The sequence below is a fragment of the Labeo rohita genome, chromosome 24, assembly GCF_022985175.1.
Source record: "Labeo rohita strain BAU-BD-2019 chromosome 24, IGBB_LRoh.1.0, whole genome shotgun sequence".
In the NCBI taxonomy this organism is placed as follows: Eukaryota; Metazoa; Chordata; class Actinopteri; order Cypriniformes; family Cyprinidae; genus Labeo; species Labeo rohita.
This window is the reverse complement of record NC_066892.1, coordinates 23,489,186-23,504,145: the sequence shown is the minus strand read 5'-3', so window position 1 is coordinate 23,504,145 and position 14,960 is coordinate 23,489,186. Positions and strand designations below refer to the sequence as shown.

Sequence of the window (14,960 nt, the reverse complement as noted above, 5' to 3'; positions counted from 1 at the left end):
ACTATGTCATGAGCAAGGCAGAGGTGTTCAATTGTATTTGTGGGCCTACTTTATATTAGGTTTCTTTAAAGGGGTCATGAACTGCCTTTTTTATTATTTTGTACTGTTCTCTGAGGTCCACTTATAATGTTATCAAGATTTTTACTTAAAAAAAACATAGAGTAATAGGCTATTTTCTATCGTGTTTTGACCCCTCTCAGCTGAACACTTTGTTTGAATAGGCGTGGCGGACTGTAGACTCAAAAGTAAACGCACACTGGTATGATTGGTTAACAGTTGTGTATGTTTGACAGCCTACAGTACATCCTACATCCATATATGGACGCTGATGTGATTTAGAATAAAAACACATACATACTCAGTACATATCAAACAATCTGTTGTTCATATACTGTTTTTTATACTGTGGGGAAACAGTTTTTTATAGCAGTTAAATAAAAACAAGTAAAAAAATAACTGAAATATAAGGGCGTAATCTCAAAAAGTACCACATTACCCACAGTGATTCTAAAAACAATGCAATATTTAATACAAAAAAGCAAACAAGAAAATAAGAAAGAACGTTATTTTAAATTGTAAAACTCATTGTTGAAGCAGAGAGCCAGAGGTTTCTCATCACCTTTCAGTTCATTACTTTCCGACAGATCTGTTTACCTTTGCTGTACTGACGTGAACGATAACGAGCTAAAATGATGGTGTGAAAAATGGGCACAGCATCAATCAATACAAGAGCAGAGACATTGTGCCATAATTTCCAGCTAAATTACTCCACCCGCTTGCTAGGCGGTGAACTGCGCTTTGTTATGTTATGAATCAAAGCCAGATGAGATGAATGACTGTGAGCGCTGAGTTAATGTTCCTGTGTGAGAGTGATGAGGGTCTGCTGATGCCTCCATATAGCTGCAAAGCAGGAACATGAACAAAATTGTAATGAACGAAATGATCATCACTGTGGTTTAAATGCGTCACGACATTTACAGAACTGAGCGACATAGCTTTAGCTGACTTAGCAGGTCAGCTATAACTGCTGTTTTGGTTGTCTTGCATAGCATGATCATGCTGCAGCGAATGTTATGCTTGAAGATGACTGTATCATCATTAACCCCCATGTCAAGATACTGAACGAGTGACAAGGTAGATTTGTGTCTGTTTGGGCTGAACGTAAATTTTAATTTCATGCCGGCTTTAAGGGTAAGTAAATTTGAAACTGATAATACTGCAATAAGAATGAATTAAAATAAATAAATAAACAACTTCAGTAAGCATTTGGCCATTTTTTGTGCACAATACGCATTTGATTGTCTCTGAAGCGTTTGCGGCTGAGACTAGAGCATGAAGAGAGCTTCCATATCTGCACAGCCCAAAGCAGCTGATTAGAGGAGACAGCTCAATGAAGCTCAAACCAAATCAGACTGCTTGATTAATCTACCCGCTGATAAACGCCTCCCTCCGTTCGCATTAAGTCATCCGTCTGCATGAGGAAAAGACATCACAATCTAGACGCGTGTCCACAAAGATTTAATCACTCTAAACCTGACTTAATTCAGTATTGCAAAAACAATTTGGGGAACTTCAGGCCCACTTAAACAAGTTTGAATGGTTATTCATTAGTTATTTCATAGTCTTTGCCATGCTTTAAAAGACATATACTTTATTTGATGTGTTGACTAATATATTAGAGCACATGTGAAGTACTTGATTATAAATTTAACTGTAGTCTAGTATTTGATAAATGAACAAAATTGCAACATTATTACAACTGTGTCATTACAAATACATTTAAAGATAGTACATATAATTTATAGTAGAATGACATTTAATTATATATTAGTTTATTATAAATGCTTGTCAGTAATTGGCAGTACACTTTAAACATAAGACAAAGCACAAAGAAAATAATTATTTAAAGATAATAATTATGAAATGACATAAAAAGATGTACTTAAGTCCTACTTAAAAGGGTCAGAAATCAGCACAAGGTCAGCAAATTGCATTTCATATAAATGTAAAATATAATACATTTAATTTCATTAAGTTGCATTTAACATGCAATTAAGTGTCTAAGTTATATTATATATGCATATATTCTTTAAAATGTTTTTTTTTTTTTTTTTTTGGTAATATGTACACATTTTTTAAAAGTGTACTTCTTTTCACAAGGGTTAAGGGAATGTGTGGTATAATTTCTCAAGTTCACACAGGTGTCCTTGCAGATGAACAGACCACATATTTCACTACCACTATATGTCACAATACTTTTTGTCTTTATTTTCAACACTATATCTATAATTTTGTTTGAAAAGTGTGCTTACGCTTTCCTCAAAATAAATTCCATTTTGCAGTATTTCTATTAAGGGTTAAAAGGGTTAACCTCTAAACCTCTTTATATGGTTGTTGGTATTTCATCTGAGTTTCAGTAAGATCTTGTTTCTCAAATGTTTGAAATTCATGACTTTGAAAAAAAAATGGAATCAATACTTTCGTTTTAGCTTGAAGAGGAAATTAGCAATGCACAACCCTGTATTTCACTGCCTCTCTGAATTGATTATGTGCACAATGAGAATTATAGTACATTTGTGACTCAATGCTGAGATAATCTCTGAAATCGTATCAGATACTGGGCAGATAATGGAAGAACTGCACTAGAGGAAATCAAATGTCTGCTGATGAGAGCACTTACTGCTGATCCACTTAGCGTTCGGGTCATGAACTTTGAAGTCTTTCTTGAAGATTTCTTCCACTGTCACTTTCCCTTTAAAGGCCAGGCTATCGTCCTCACCTATACGGAGAAAAAGAACAGTGCGTTCATATATATGCCTGCTTCCATACTATGTACTGTAATATTAGTATGTCCAAATGCATAATATTCATAAAAAAAGCAGACAAAAAGTGCCCAGATGACCTTCCAGTAAGGTTATCAAGTGTGCATTCAAAAGACACTTTACTCTCCTATGAGGCCACAGATTTGTGAATGTCAATAAAGCACCATGACTGACACATTACAAGGACAACATGGCAAATGTTCTAAGGCAATGTGCATACTACACTGTAAAAAACAAAAATAAACACAATTTGTTGAGTCAACTTAAAATTGTTACCCTATTGCCTTAAAATTTTAAGTTCCGTCAAATCAAATAAGTTTAGTCAACTTGAAATGTTAAGTTGTACTAAGTCACAACTTAGATATTTGAGTTGACTAAACCAAAAATTTGGTTTGTTAAACTTAAAAGCTGGGCTTGTTACCCAGCTGCCTTAAAATCTTAAATTGAATCACTTAGTACAACTTAGCATTTCAAGTTGACTAAACTTTTTTGAGTTGACTGAACTTAAAATTTTAAAGGCAGCCAGGTAACACATTATTTTAAAGGGGTCCCATTATGCTCTTTTACAAAGTCTTGATTTTGTTTGGGGGTGTAATAGAATATGCTTGGTGGTTAAAATATTATTTTTAACATAATTTGCATCATAACAATGATGAGCCATGTGAGGCACTTTTTATTAAGTATGGATGCACATTATTGGACTTTTTTTGGACTGGTGAAGAGAAACACTTGTCTATGTAATTCTAAAGCTTGGGAGTGCCAGGATAAATTTTAATATAACTCTGACTGCATTCGTCTGAAAGAAGGAAGTCATATACACCTAGGATGCATGGAGGATGAGTAAATAATACGCTACAGTAGTGTTGGGTCCTATCGTCAGCCTGCGAGATCGCCAATACGTGATATTATCGTGCTAATTTATTTAATTATTTACATACTGAGTTTCATTGCCCGAAACCAGCTCCAGCATAAGGCTAAAAGCAGCCTAACATTATCAAAGAACATTATCACTGATTAGCCTAGCCTATTCTAGTGCAGGTTTATGCATTTTAAAAAACACTTGCGTTATTACCACACACTGCACACATCTGTGGCATGCTCCAACATGGCAACCAGAGTAGATCGCGGCTTCGGCATGTGTTTCGACCCCGTGTACTGCACATGTCTGCAGTGGCCACTCTAGTCAATGCTTGAGTTTATACCTGCCGCGCTGCAGCTCGTTGAAGCATCTCTCCGTGCTGCATCTCTAAAGTTAGGCTAATCCCCCACCTTGGTCTACCCACCCCCCAACAATTAGAATTTCCATAGGCAGGATTTAATGATATTCTACTGGACAGCGCTGTGACATCATTGCATGCGGAAAACAAATGCTGTAGTCCAAAGGAGCTGTTCGTTGCAAATCTTGAAAAGAGATTTTTTAAAAACGAAATATCTCCCTTTGGAGTGGACTTTGAGATTTGTAACTTTGTAGATCTTTTTTATGCCCAAAGATACACATCACACACTGACTAAAATTCAAAAAGTGAAAAAGCATAATAGCACCCCTTTAAGTTGACTCAACAAGTTGTTTTTTTTTACAGTGTATACATACTTTAAAGGGCACCTATTATGCATAATTTTCATAAAATCAACCAGGCTCAAAAAACAACCACTTTGGAGCCTGTCCGCAAAATGACGTCATATTTCGGTAGCCCTGCCCACCGCTATTGACTGACAGCTATTTTGTCTGCGTGTGATCGGCTGTGTCGAAAGCAGTGTCCTGTCAGGAACACCCTTGCTCTGTTTCATGATCGTAAAATATTCAAGGATGTTAGTGTTTCTGCTGTAAATGTCTACTGAGGCTTTTTAGTAGTTTTACTAAATTTCCTATAAGTCTATGCACAACTACGAATATGTTTGTAAGAGTTTATTTATATATCTTTTTGTAAAGTTCATTGATATTTTTCTATACCTGTAAATAAAGGAAAGTAATTACATTATGCAAGTTTTTATGAATTACTTGACGAATATAACAAAAACAGTAAGGTACAAAGTTTATCTTGTTCATTGACTATTTATAGATTTACTGAATTTAACTAGGAAAATGTGAAGCTAAAAGTTTTGTAAGATCATCTAACATCTAAGCACTGCAGTTATATTCTATTCATTGGCACTCACTAGGTGCGTTTACATGGAGCATTGTAAATAGGCTAATTGGTTTAAAAGGCTAATCCGAATGAAAATGCTTCATATGAACACCTCACTCGGACTAAAAAAGAGGGGTGGGATAAACCTTTCTATAAACCAAACAAAATTAAAATTCAGATTACTTTGCGTATACGTCAAGCAGAACAGGTGTTGTGCCAAAGCAGGGCGCATTCGCGGGCCGTGCCCCCTGTCCATCCTCTCCCCTCCTTGCTAAACTAAATAGATTTCAAAAGCGAAAGTGAAACCAGTAAAACAGCACGCATAAGAAAACGACTGCACGGTTTCGCGATCGTCAGGAACTGCATACGATCCCAGATTGCACGCTTTGATTCATTGTTCAGCAACTCTTAGTAAGAAATTGTGTATTTGTTCCATTTAAGTACAGTAAAAATACCAGCCATGTTACTTCTCCTCACTGTTTATTGCCATATGCAAAACAGAGACGTCTAGGCTCTGCCCCCTTCTGGAGTTGTGCGTGAAGTTGCAGCTCATTTTCATCTAAGGGAACACACCCTTTAAACAGCACTTTTTATAGCCACCCCAAAAATGACACTTTTTAACACGTTATAATAAACATCTGTATTGTATTTGGATTTGAAACTTCACAGGCACATTCAGGAGAGCCATAAGATTAATATTACATTTTGTAAAAAGGGGCATAATAAGGTGCCCTTTAACAGTTTTAAACCAGATGTAGTACCTACTTTACAGTATCCGATTTTGTATGCAGCCACAGACACTAGTTTATGGGTTCGCAGACAATGCCCCTATAGGCAAACCATTGAAATCAGAAAAAAAATTGAAACAGCTATGATGTTATAAACCCTCATTTACCGAAATGATGTGACTGTCATGGCTTCATATGTTCTCTGAATCACTGATTCAGAATAAATGACTTGCCAAGGTTTTCAAACTTCACAAAGAAGTGTTCGAAAACTCCCATTGCTACATTTAGCGCCAAGACCTCCATGTTTATTTGGTGCAACTCACAATCTTCACGCCTCCATCCTCTCCTCATTGCATGTCAAAAACTCTCAGCTTTTCAGGTTCACGGGAGGCAAACTGTATCTGCATTGGGCTGAATTGGCTGACAGGCCCTTCTTAGAGGGCAGCCTGGTCATTTTTCCTCTAAAAGAAGCGATAGTCTCCTCGGTAATGGCAACTGCAGCTCCTGGGCTTGATGTGAAAACCACAGTGCTCTCTTAACGCTGTGCTGGAAAGTTCTGACTGTTCCAGCTTCCAGCAGTGCCTGGGCTCATTATCTCAGCCGTACCGCTGCGCTCAGGGCCCAAAGATCGCCTCCATCAGGCCACCTCTGTTTGACATTACCACTCTTTCGTTCAGCACGTAGTGCGAGTGCACCAACTCACCGCCACATCAATACCTAGAGAGACTGAACAGGCGGCGTAGTGGAAAGCCATTTTAAATGCACGCATTGAGAAGGAATGCGACGGCAGCAGAGCTTTGCATTAAATGACAGCCCCATAAGGTGCGAATGAACACCAGAATGTATTCAGTGTGTTTGACAGAGAAAGCAGGGAAGAATCTATCAACTCACTCAGTGCACTTCATCTCGCTCCAACTAATATTACGCTGTCACTTTGACTCGTGTACGCGTGCGGGTTCACGCGTGGGCCGGGTGCAATTCTCCAGTGCCGCAGAGGAAAGAAAAAAAAAAAGAAGGTAGGACATGAAGTAAACACAATCAGCTGTTCCTCCAGGCTCTGCTTTAGACCAATTGAATGTTTCATTATTAAAATGGGCTTTGTGCATTTACAGCTGATGCCAGCACTAACCTGATTTATTTAGTCATAATTCTGCCCATCAGATATGATCACAGAGTGCTTTCGTCTAGCATATGACTCATTTCATATGCATTGGAAGTGCAGAAAAGGCAATATCTGATTTGTTTCACTTTGCTGTCAGGATTAGCAGTTTTGTACATCCTAAATGTGAAGAGTGCAGAAGAGCAAACATCAGAAACCCTTAGAAATTTACTGTTTGAGAAAATTTAAGAAGTATTTAGTCTTACATTGTCTATAGTAGACTATAGTCTGGTACATTATGCAGCTTATTCTGACCAGGTCTGACTGATGTTAAATGGCCAAACCAACCGCAGTATATTTTTCTATATGAATATACAGTGCCGCCCATAAATATTGGCACCCTTGGTAAATATGAATTTTCATTAAAAAAAAAAAAAAAAATCACTAAATTCTAAACTTTCATTGAAGTAAAACAATTGAAAGTAGGGGGAAACTCACATTATGAAATAAATGTTTTTCTCCAGTGCATGTTGGCCACCATTATTGGCACCCCTTGGAATTCTTATGAGTAAAATATCTCTTAAAAAATTGTTCATTAATACTAGATAAGGATCTGAAGATTATTTCATAGAGATGGCATTTAAAAAAAGCAATTTGTAGATCATCTATTTCTAAATTATTGTAAGGTTGAATGTAACTAGAAATTCACATGGCTTTTAAAGGTCAGTAAATCACAATAAAAAAACTCCCTTTTTTCATGGCAATGGGAACCTATTAGACTGAACCATGATTTGAAGCCATAAACCTAGCAAACTTTGGATATTCCAGTTTTATTAAAAATCCATTAAAAATCCATTAAAATATACAAAATATGGAATATACCTCTTCTGTGATAAGCATGTTTTTTTTTTTTTTTTTTAATTTTAAATGTACATTTTTATTTTATTTTATTTCATTTTATTTTATTTAATATACAGGCAAAATGTCAGAGTGGTACAACTGTACTGACCTCATAATGAAGAATAAAGCCCAAGCCCCATTAAAATAATAAATTCTTGAAAACTTTATATGTCATTTGTCATAAAACATTATAAGACTATAATATGAGAATTTGAATAAATTAATGTATTAGTTTTTCTTTATCTTAATTAATATTGTCAGTTTATTCATAACATTAATATGTGAAATGCTACCAAAGTGAGGACCCCTGCATTACTCATGGTTGCGTAACTGTTTAAGTCTTTTAAAATATCCGATAATTTGATCTTTTCATGACATTTTTTTTTCTTTCCTGTGTTCTATTCTGTTCAATCTTCTTTGTCACTGACTCTTAAAGAGTGCGAACCTTTTGAGTCTGGCCTTTGTCATGTCCTGCTCCAGTTCTTTTTCCCTGCAATTTCCTATTGGTTCTACCTGGTCTTATACAGTCATGGCCAAAAATATCGGCACCCTTATAATTCTGTCAGAAAGCGCAACCCTTCTTTCAGAAAATTGTTGCAAATGTTTTGATACTCACGTTTATTATATTTGTTTGCACTGGAACAACACGCACACACAAAAAAAAAAAAAAAAAAAACAGAGAAGAAAAGTCAAATCTGATACAATTCCACACAGAAGCCAAAAATGCACTGGACAAAATTATTGGCACCCTGAACTTAATATTTGGTAGCACCCCCTAACTGAACTCAATCACTTCCTGTAACCATGAATGAATTTCTTACACCTCTCTACTGACATTTTGGACCACTCTTCTTTTGCAAACTGCTGCAGGTCATTCAGATTTGAAGGACACCTTCTCAGATCTGGACTCATTGCTGGCCATTTCAAAACTCACCAGCGCTTTGTTTGTAACCATTTCTGAATGCTTTTGAAGTGTGTTTTGGGTCACTGTCCTGCTGGAAGACTCATGACCTCTGGTGGAAACGTAGCTTTCTGACACTGGCCACTACATTGTGCCCCAAAAATCTTTTTTAATCATCAGATTTCATGATACCGTTCACACAGTCAAGGCATCCAGTGCCAGAAGCAGCAAAGCAACCCCAAAACATTTTTGAACCTCCACTATGTTTGACTGTAGGGACTGTGTTCTTTTCTTTGTAGGCCTCATTTCTTTTTCTGTAAACAGTGCCATGATGCCCTTTACCAAATAGCTCTACTTTTGTCTCATCTGTCCACAGTACGTTCTCCCAGAAGGATTGTGGTTTTGTCACATAAGTTTTGGCAAACTCCAGTCTTGCTTTTTTATGCCTTTGTTTCAGCAGTGGTGTCCTCCTGGGTCTCCTATTGTCCTTTTTTATTCAGATGGCGACGGACAGTGCAAGCTGACACCGTTGTACCCTGTGTCTGCAGATCAGCTTGAATTTGTTTGGAAGTTATTCAGAGTTTTTTATCCACCATTCGTTGTAATTTTTCATTAATTTTGCTCTTCCGTCCACGTCCAGAGAGGTTAGCTACAGTGCCATGGCCTGTAAACCTCTTGATGCTACTGCGCACAGTGGACACAGGAACATTAAGATCTCTGGAGATGGACTTGTAGCCTTGAGATTGTCCATGCTTTTCCACAATATTTTCTCTCGAATCCACAGACAACTCCTTACACTTCTTTCTTTTCTCCATGCTCAGTGTGACACACATAACACAAAGGCTGAGTCAACTTTTCTCCATTTTAACTGGTTTCAAGTGCAATTAATATATTGCCCACACCTGTGACTTGCCACAGGTGTGTCTAAATACAAATTACAGGAGCATCACATGCTTGAAAAGCAATCATTTCTTACAATTTTGACATGGCACCAATAATTTTGTCCAGTCCATTTTTGAGTTCTGTGTGTGTGTTGTTACAGTGAAAACAAAAACAATACACGTCAATACCAAAACATTTGCAATTAGAACAATCTTCTGAGAGAAGTGTTGCATTTTCTGATGGCCATGACTGTACAAAAATAAATAAATAAAAATCTCAGAAGTGTTCACTTTGGCAGAATTTGCAGAAACGTTTCCTGGTGGGCTGCTAAAAACTGCATTAGACATTGCATAAAATTTAGGCAATCTGATAGGAGCTTGTGATGTCAGCCACTGTTTTTGTGTGCAAAATGCATCGGGCAGCCCATGAGCAGACCGTGGGAATGGCGCCCGAGGCTGATACCAGGAAATATTTAAACGTGAGCAGAAAAAGAACTGGTAAACCGACACATTATATAAACATTCAGCTATTAAGCAAACAAGATAAAATAATCCTTGCCAGTGAGCTCAGTCAAGTGAATTTCAAAGAGTGACAACAAAAGAAATGTCTTGGACACATATTCAAGTCTCATGCCCCGCTGTTGTGTCTATGTTAGAGCTGACAGCTGAGGGCTGATTTTCTTGCATGGTGCAAAGGGGAGAAATGAGCCCAGCTGGAAGCTTCTCCGCCTGGCTGCCTGCTATAGACAGAGTCTGCAGCGTGCCTGGACCATGCACTATTAAAGTTGAGCTGCCCACCATTGCAGCTAGGATGAATATTCATCACTGTAAACGCCCATTTACGAAGTGCATTGCCATAAGCAGCCATTTAGAGCACAAAACTCAGTAATGGGCCTTTATTATTAGAGAAATACAGTCAAGCGCTCCAGCAAGGGGAAATGAAGAAGATCTCTGGAGAATTACAAAAACATTGTGCACATGTTGTGGCAGTTTTGGCTCTGCTATTTGCCGGAAACTCCCTCCTTTTCCGTAATGGGCTTTGGGTAATAGCAGCCTAAAAAGCCTGCATGGATGCACAACATGGTTACATCTGCCAGAAACAGTTTACCATTCAAGCATTTCTTGAATTCATGTCGCACTATGATTTTGAAGGCAATCACACAAACTACTATACTTGCTATATAGTATGAATAGTGCAGTTGGGATTCAGCATGTTGACTGGGTATATTGCACTTTAAAGGGGTCATCGGATGCAAAGTTAACTTTAACATGTTGTTTGAACACATCTACCTTATAATGACAAAAATCCACCCAGTGGTTTTTAATAGTGTTGCACGATATACTGGTATATACCTGCTTTTAAAAATGGTACAATTGGTAAAAATGGTACAATTCCGCAGTTTACTAGTACCGGTACTTGTAATGTATTTTAATAAGATCCGTATTTCTGTGTGTCTGTTTTAGTGAAAGGCGCAGACACGCAGTTTTGTTTACTACACACATACGCGTGTTTAAAGGATTTTTACCAGAAAAAAAAATATTTACCAGAATTTATTTACCAGAAAATTGTAAATACACAACACAGTATTTCTGAAAAAAAAAAATAAATAAATAAATAAAATAAAATAAATTAATAAATAGCCTATAATAAATTAATTCTTTATCAAATCTAATTATCCTTTATAAATGACATGATTAAAACAGAATCCAGAAAATAATTGGAAAACAAAGATTCACAAATAAAACTGAATTTGAGAAAAATAATAAAATGTATTTCATAGGGCCTTAAAAACATTTACTTAAATTTACTTAAATTGCTGTTAAATTCTGCAAGTTTTATGATTTCAATTAATGAAATGGAATGCTTTTTGATAATTTTTTTTTTTTAATGTAACCATTCAAAAATTTAAATGGAACTTAGGAAAAAATAAAACAGATTTCATAGGGCCCTCTTTATTTGTATTTGTGACTTTGTTTTTTGTAGTTGTCCTTTAGTTTGTTACTTGCATCTAAGTTCTTATTATTAATAACAAAGGCTTCTATAGGCTCGGTAGTTGTTCACCATAATCCTGTGTAGTGGCACTGGCATGAGATTATTATTATTTTATTTTATTTTTTAAAGGTGGGACAAAATGCTTTATTTTAATAGATAAAATAACTATGATCTCCATTTGGATCATCTATTATTCAACTACTTTTCCTGTTGTTCTATGTTTTTTTTCACAGTATCAGTTCAGTAGTAGTATCATGATATTTCAGTCAGGTATCCTATTGCAGTCAAAATTTTGGTATCGTGACAACACTAGTTTTTAATTAATCTGTAAAAATAATTTCCCGTTTTTCAAATTAAGCCATTCTCAGCTTCTTGTCTGTGTGATGTCACACTGACAGAGGCCATTCCCACTATAGTTTGATTGACACTGGTGTCTTACCTTAGACCCGCCCTGAATAAGCTGTAACAGTCTGATCGCCATTGTTTTGATGCGGGAGCAGGGACAAGGTAAAAAGGTGTTTTTTACATTACCATTGAGACATTTTAACTGAAGTATGTTATAGACTTTTCATTAAGACCCTAAAGGATCATATCAACTTGTGGAAAATGGGCATCCGCTGACCCCTTTAAAGAGCAAGATGATTCTGTATACTAAAAATGTTCAATCAGTCAGTCAGTCAGGTTTATTAGTAGGTATGCACAATATTATCAAACCGATATTGGATAATGGCTTTAAATGTAAATATATAGGCATCTGCCTGATATGAAAAATAATGCTGATATGTCTTGCAGATAAGAGGAATAGCTCACATGTGCTCAGGGTGTGCTAGCGATTAGAACACCTCAGCAGTGTAGCTCATTCTTGAAGCAAAGTTTTGCCTGAAGGATGATTAGATTCACTGTATTGGATTGCTGCATTTAATCTGAGAATGCACCTACAGAATGATGCATTCAGTACAGTATGTGATAGAGTGAACAGTAATAGTATGTGCAGTGGCAGCAGCGGCAGCCTCCCCCGGTCCTAAAGCCTGTTCGGTAAGTGCTGTCAAATGAGTTAAAAAAAAAAAAAAAAAAAAAGTAGCAGCATTTGATATCTATTTATAGTTATTTTCAAAGCTTCAATGTACTGTCATTATAAAAGAATTTCATTATTGTTTATTTCATTCTAGCAAATGAGTTATTGTTAAAAACGAACCAAAATTAAAAATAATTTGCTTATTTCTGCACAGAAGAGACTTGGTGTTGTTTCCAAACAAAAGGAAATATATCGGCATCGGCTATCAGACAAAATTAGCTAAAAAAATATCAGCATATTGGATATTGGCAAAAATCCAATATCGTGCATCCCTATTTATTGGTGCTTTTTTTTATTAACAAAATTTTTTGAAAGTGCAAGTGATAGTGAGATATATGTGTATATACTTTTATTGACAAAGGACACATTAAGAAGATCTAAAGTGACAGTAAAGAACATTAAAGTATCATGTTTCAAAAGATTTCTATTTCAAATAAATGCTGTTTTTTTTGGTCAATATGGTACACACCACTGTTCAAAATTTTGGGGTCAGTAAGATTTTTTAAAGAAAAAATACACTGAACAAAATTATAAATGCAACACTTTTGTTTTTGCCCCCATTTTTCATGAGCTGAACTCAAAAATCTAAGACTTTTTCTATGTACACAAAAGACTTATTTCTCTCAAACATTGTTGACAAATCTGTTTAAATCTGTGTTAGTGAGCAATTCTCCTTTGCCGAGATAATCCATCCACCTCACAGATGTGGCATATCAAGATGCTTATTAGACAATATGATTATTGCACAGGTGTGCCTTTGTCAGAGTTCTGTGTGCCATTTGGACTGTTTATGTTTGTTTTTCCCATTGTGCCCATATTTGGTTCTTCCTGTCCTCATTTTGTCCTGATTAGTTTATTTACTACACCTGTCTGTGTCTTAATCACCACCCTTTATAAGTCTGCTTGTGATTTGAGTTTGCTGTCGGTCCTTGACGTTATTTGGATGTGTGTGGATTATCGTTCTGTTCCTGCCTGTTCCTACTAAGAGTTATATTAAATTGTTATTTGTATCGTATCTCGTCTCTCGACTCATCTATCCAGCACGTACCGTGACAGAAGGACCGACCCTACAGTTTATCCCCGGCGTTTCCCTGCTTTATTTTTTCCGTTTTTTTTTCTCAGTGTTTGTTTTTTTGTTTTTCGTTATGGATAACCCTGCTGTCCTCCTCCTTCTCCTGGAGCAGGGGAATCGCTCTCTCGTGGACCACACTAGAGACTTTGTCCACCTCGTACCACTCACACACTTCCCGGACAGCAGCCTTTGCACATTTTACCGTGCAGGACTGAACATCGCCACGAAAGCGCAGCTGTCCGGGAGGGTCCACGAGAGAGCTTCGCCGACTACATGGAGTGGGTGCTGGTGTCCTGTAGATCTTCGTTGACCGCGGAGGATGACACCAGCCCCACTCAAGACCCAGAGCCCAGCCAACCAGCACCCCGACACGCGGAGTTTGAGCCCGAGCCCACCACGGATGACGAGCCAGAGCCACGAGCGACAGAGCTAAAGATCGCCACAGAGCCAGAGCCCTACACATCCGATCAGGTGCGAGAGCCGGCTACATCTACCATGACGGGGAGTGCAAGATGGAGCGTGTGAGGGCTATGGAGAGCCCTGCCCACTGCACCACTGCTGGGGGTGAGCTGGATGATAACTCTGGGGACTTGATTGACTTTTCTACGGAAGATCTAGAGGATAACTCTGGGGACTTGATTGACTTTTCTACGGAAGATCTAGAGGATAACTCTGGGGACTTGATTGACTTTTCTACGGAAGATCTAGAGAATAACTCTGGGGATTTAATAGACTTCTTTACAGAAGTATCTACCTGTCTCGTTATGCCTGCCTGTATGGAATCCCCACCCACCCTCCCTCTTCTGCCTATGTCAACATCTGTCTGCTCACCGCTGTCCCCTGACAGCCCCTCTGCTCACCCTCAGCCCACCACCTGTGCAGTGGGTGCGCCGCGGGTCTGCCAGCTTCCATCGGCGTCAGGGCTGGAGGATCCCTCATCTCCGCCTCCAGCCTCAGAGTCCAGAACTCCGCCTCAGCCCTCCGACCCTGCGGCTTCACCACGGCTCTCAGCGCCCTCGTCTCCATCGTCGCCCATCGGTCCACCAGCTCCACCGGGCTCCCTCGTCTTTCCGGCTCCGCCCTGGTCGGTTGTCGGCCCTTCATCACCTCAGGACTCTGTTCCTACGGCTGCGCCTCGTCACTCCGTCCCACCGGCTCTGTGGACCTCCTTCCTCCCTCTGGCACAGCCTCCATCCTCTGTCGCTCCGGCTCCGCCGCGGACCTTCGGATCTCCGCCTACGCCTCGGTCGCCAGAGCCTAGGGCTCCGCCTTGGCCCTCCGGATCCTCGGTGTCGCCCTGGATCTTCGGCTCTCCGTCTCCGCCTCGGGCTCCTCCGCCAGCTCCTCCGCCAGCGGCTCCGCC

General features: G+C 38.4%; 1 protein-coding gene across 5 annotated transcripts in view; it reads right to left on the bottom strand.

Moving 5' to 3' along the window:
• dpp6a (dipeptidyl-peptidase 6a) overlaps positions 1-14,960 on the bottom strand; it is a 393,063-nt gene that overhangs the window by 114,958 nt on the left and 263,145 nt on the right. For all 5 annotated transcript variants that reach the window (XM_051098107.1, XM_051098108.1, XM_051098109.1 and 2 more), the window contains one exon: positions 2,681-2,779. In XM_051098107.1, coding sequence (XP_050954064.1) covers positions 2,681-2,779 — 99 coding nt within the window. The remainder of the gene's footprint in view (positions 1-2,680; positions 2,780-14,960) is intronic.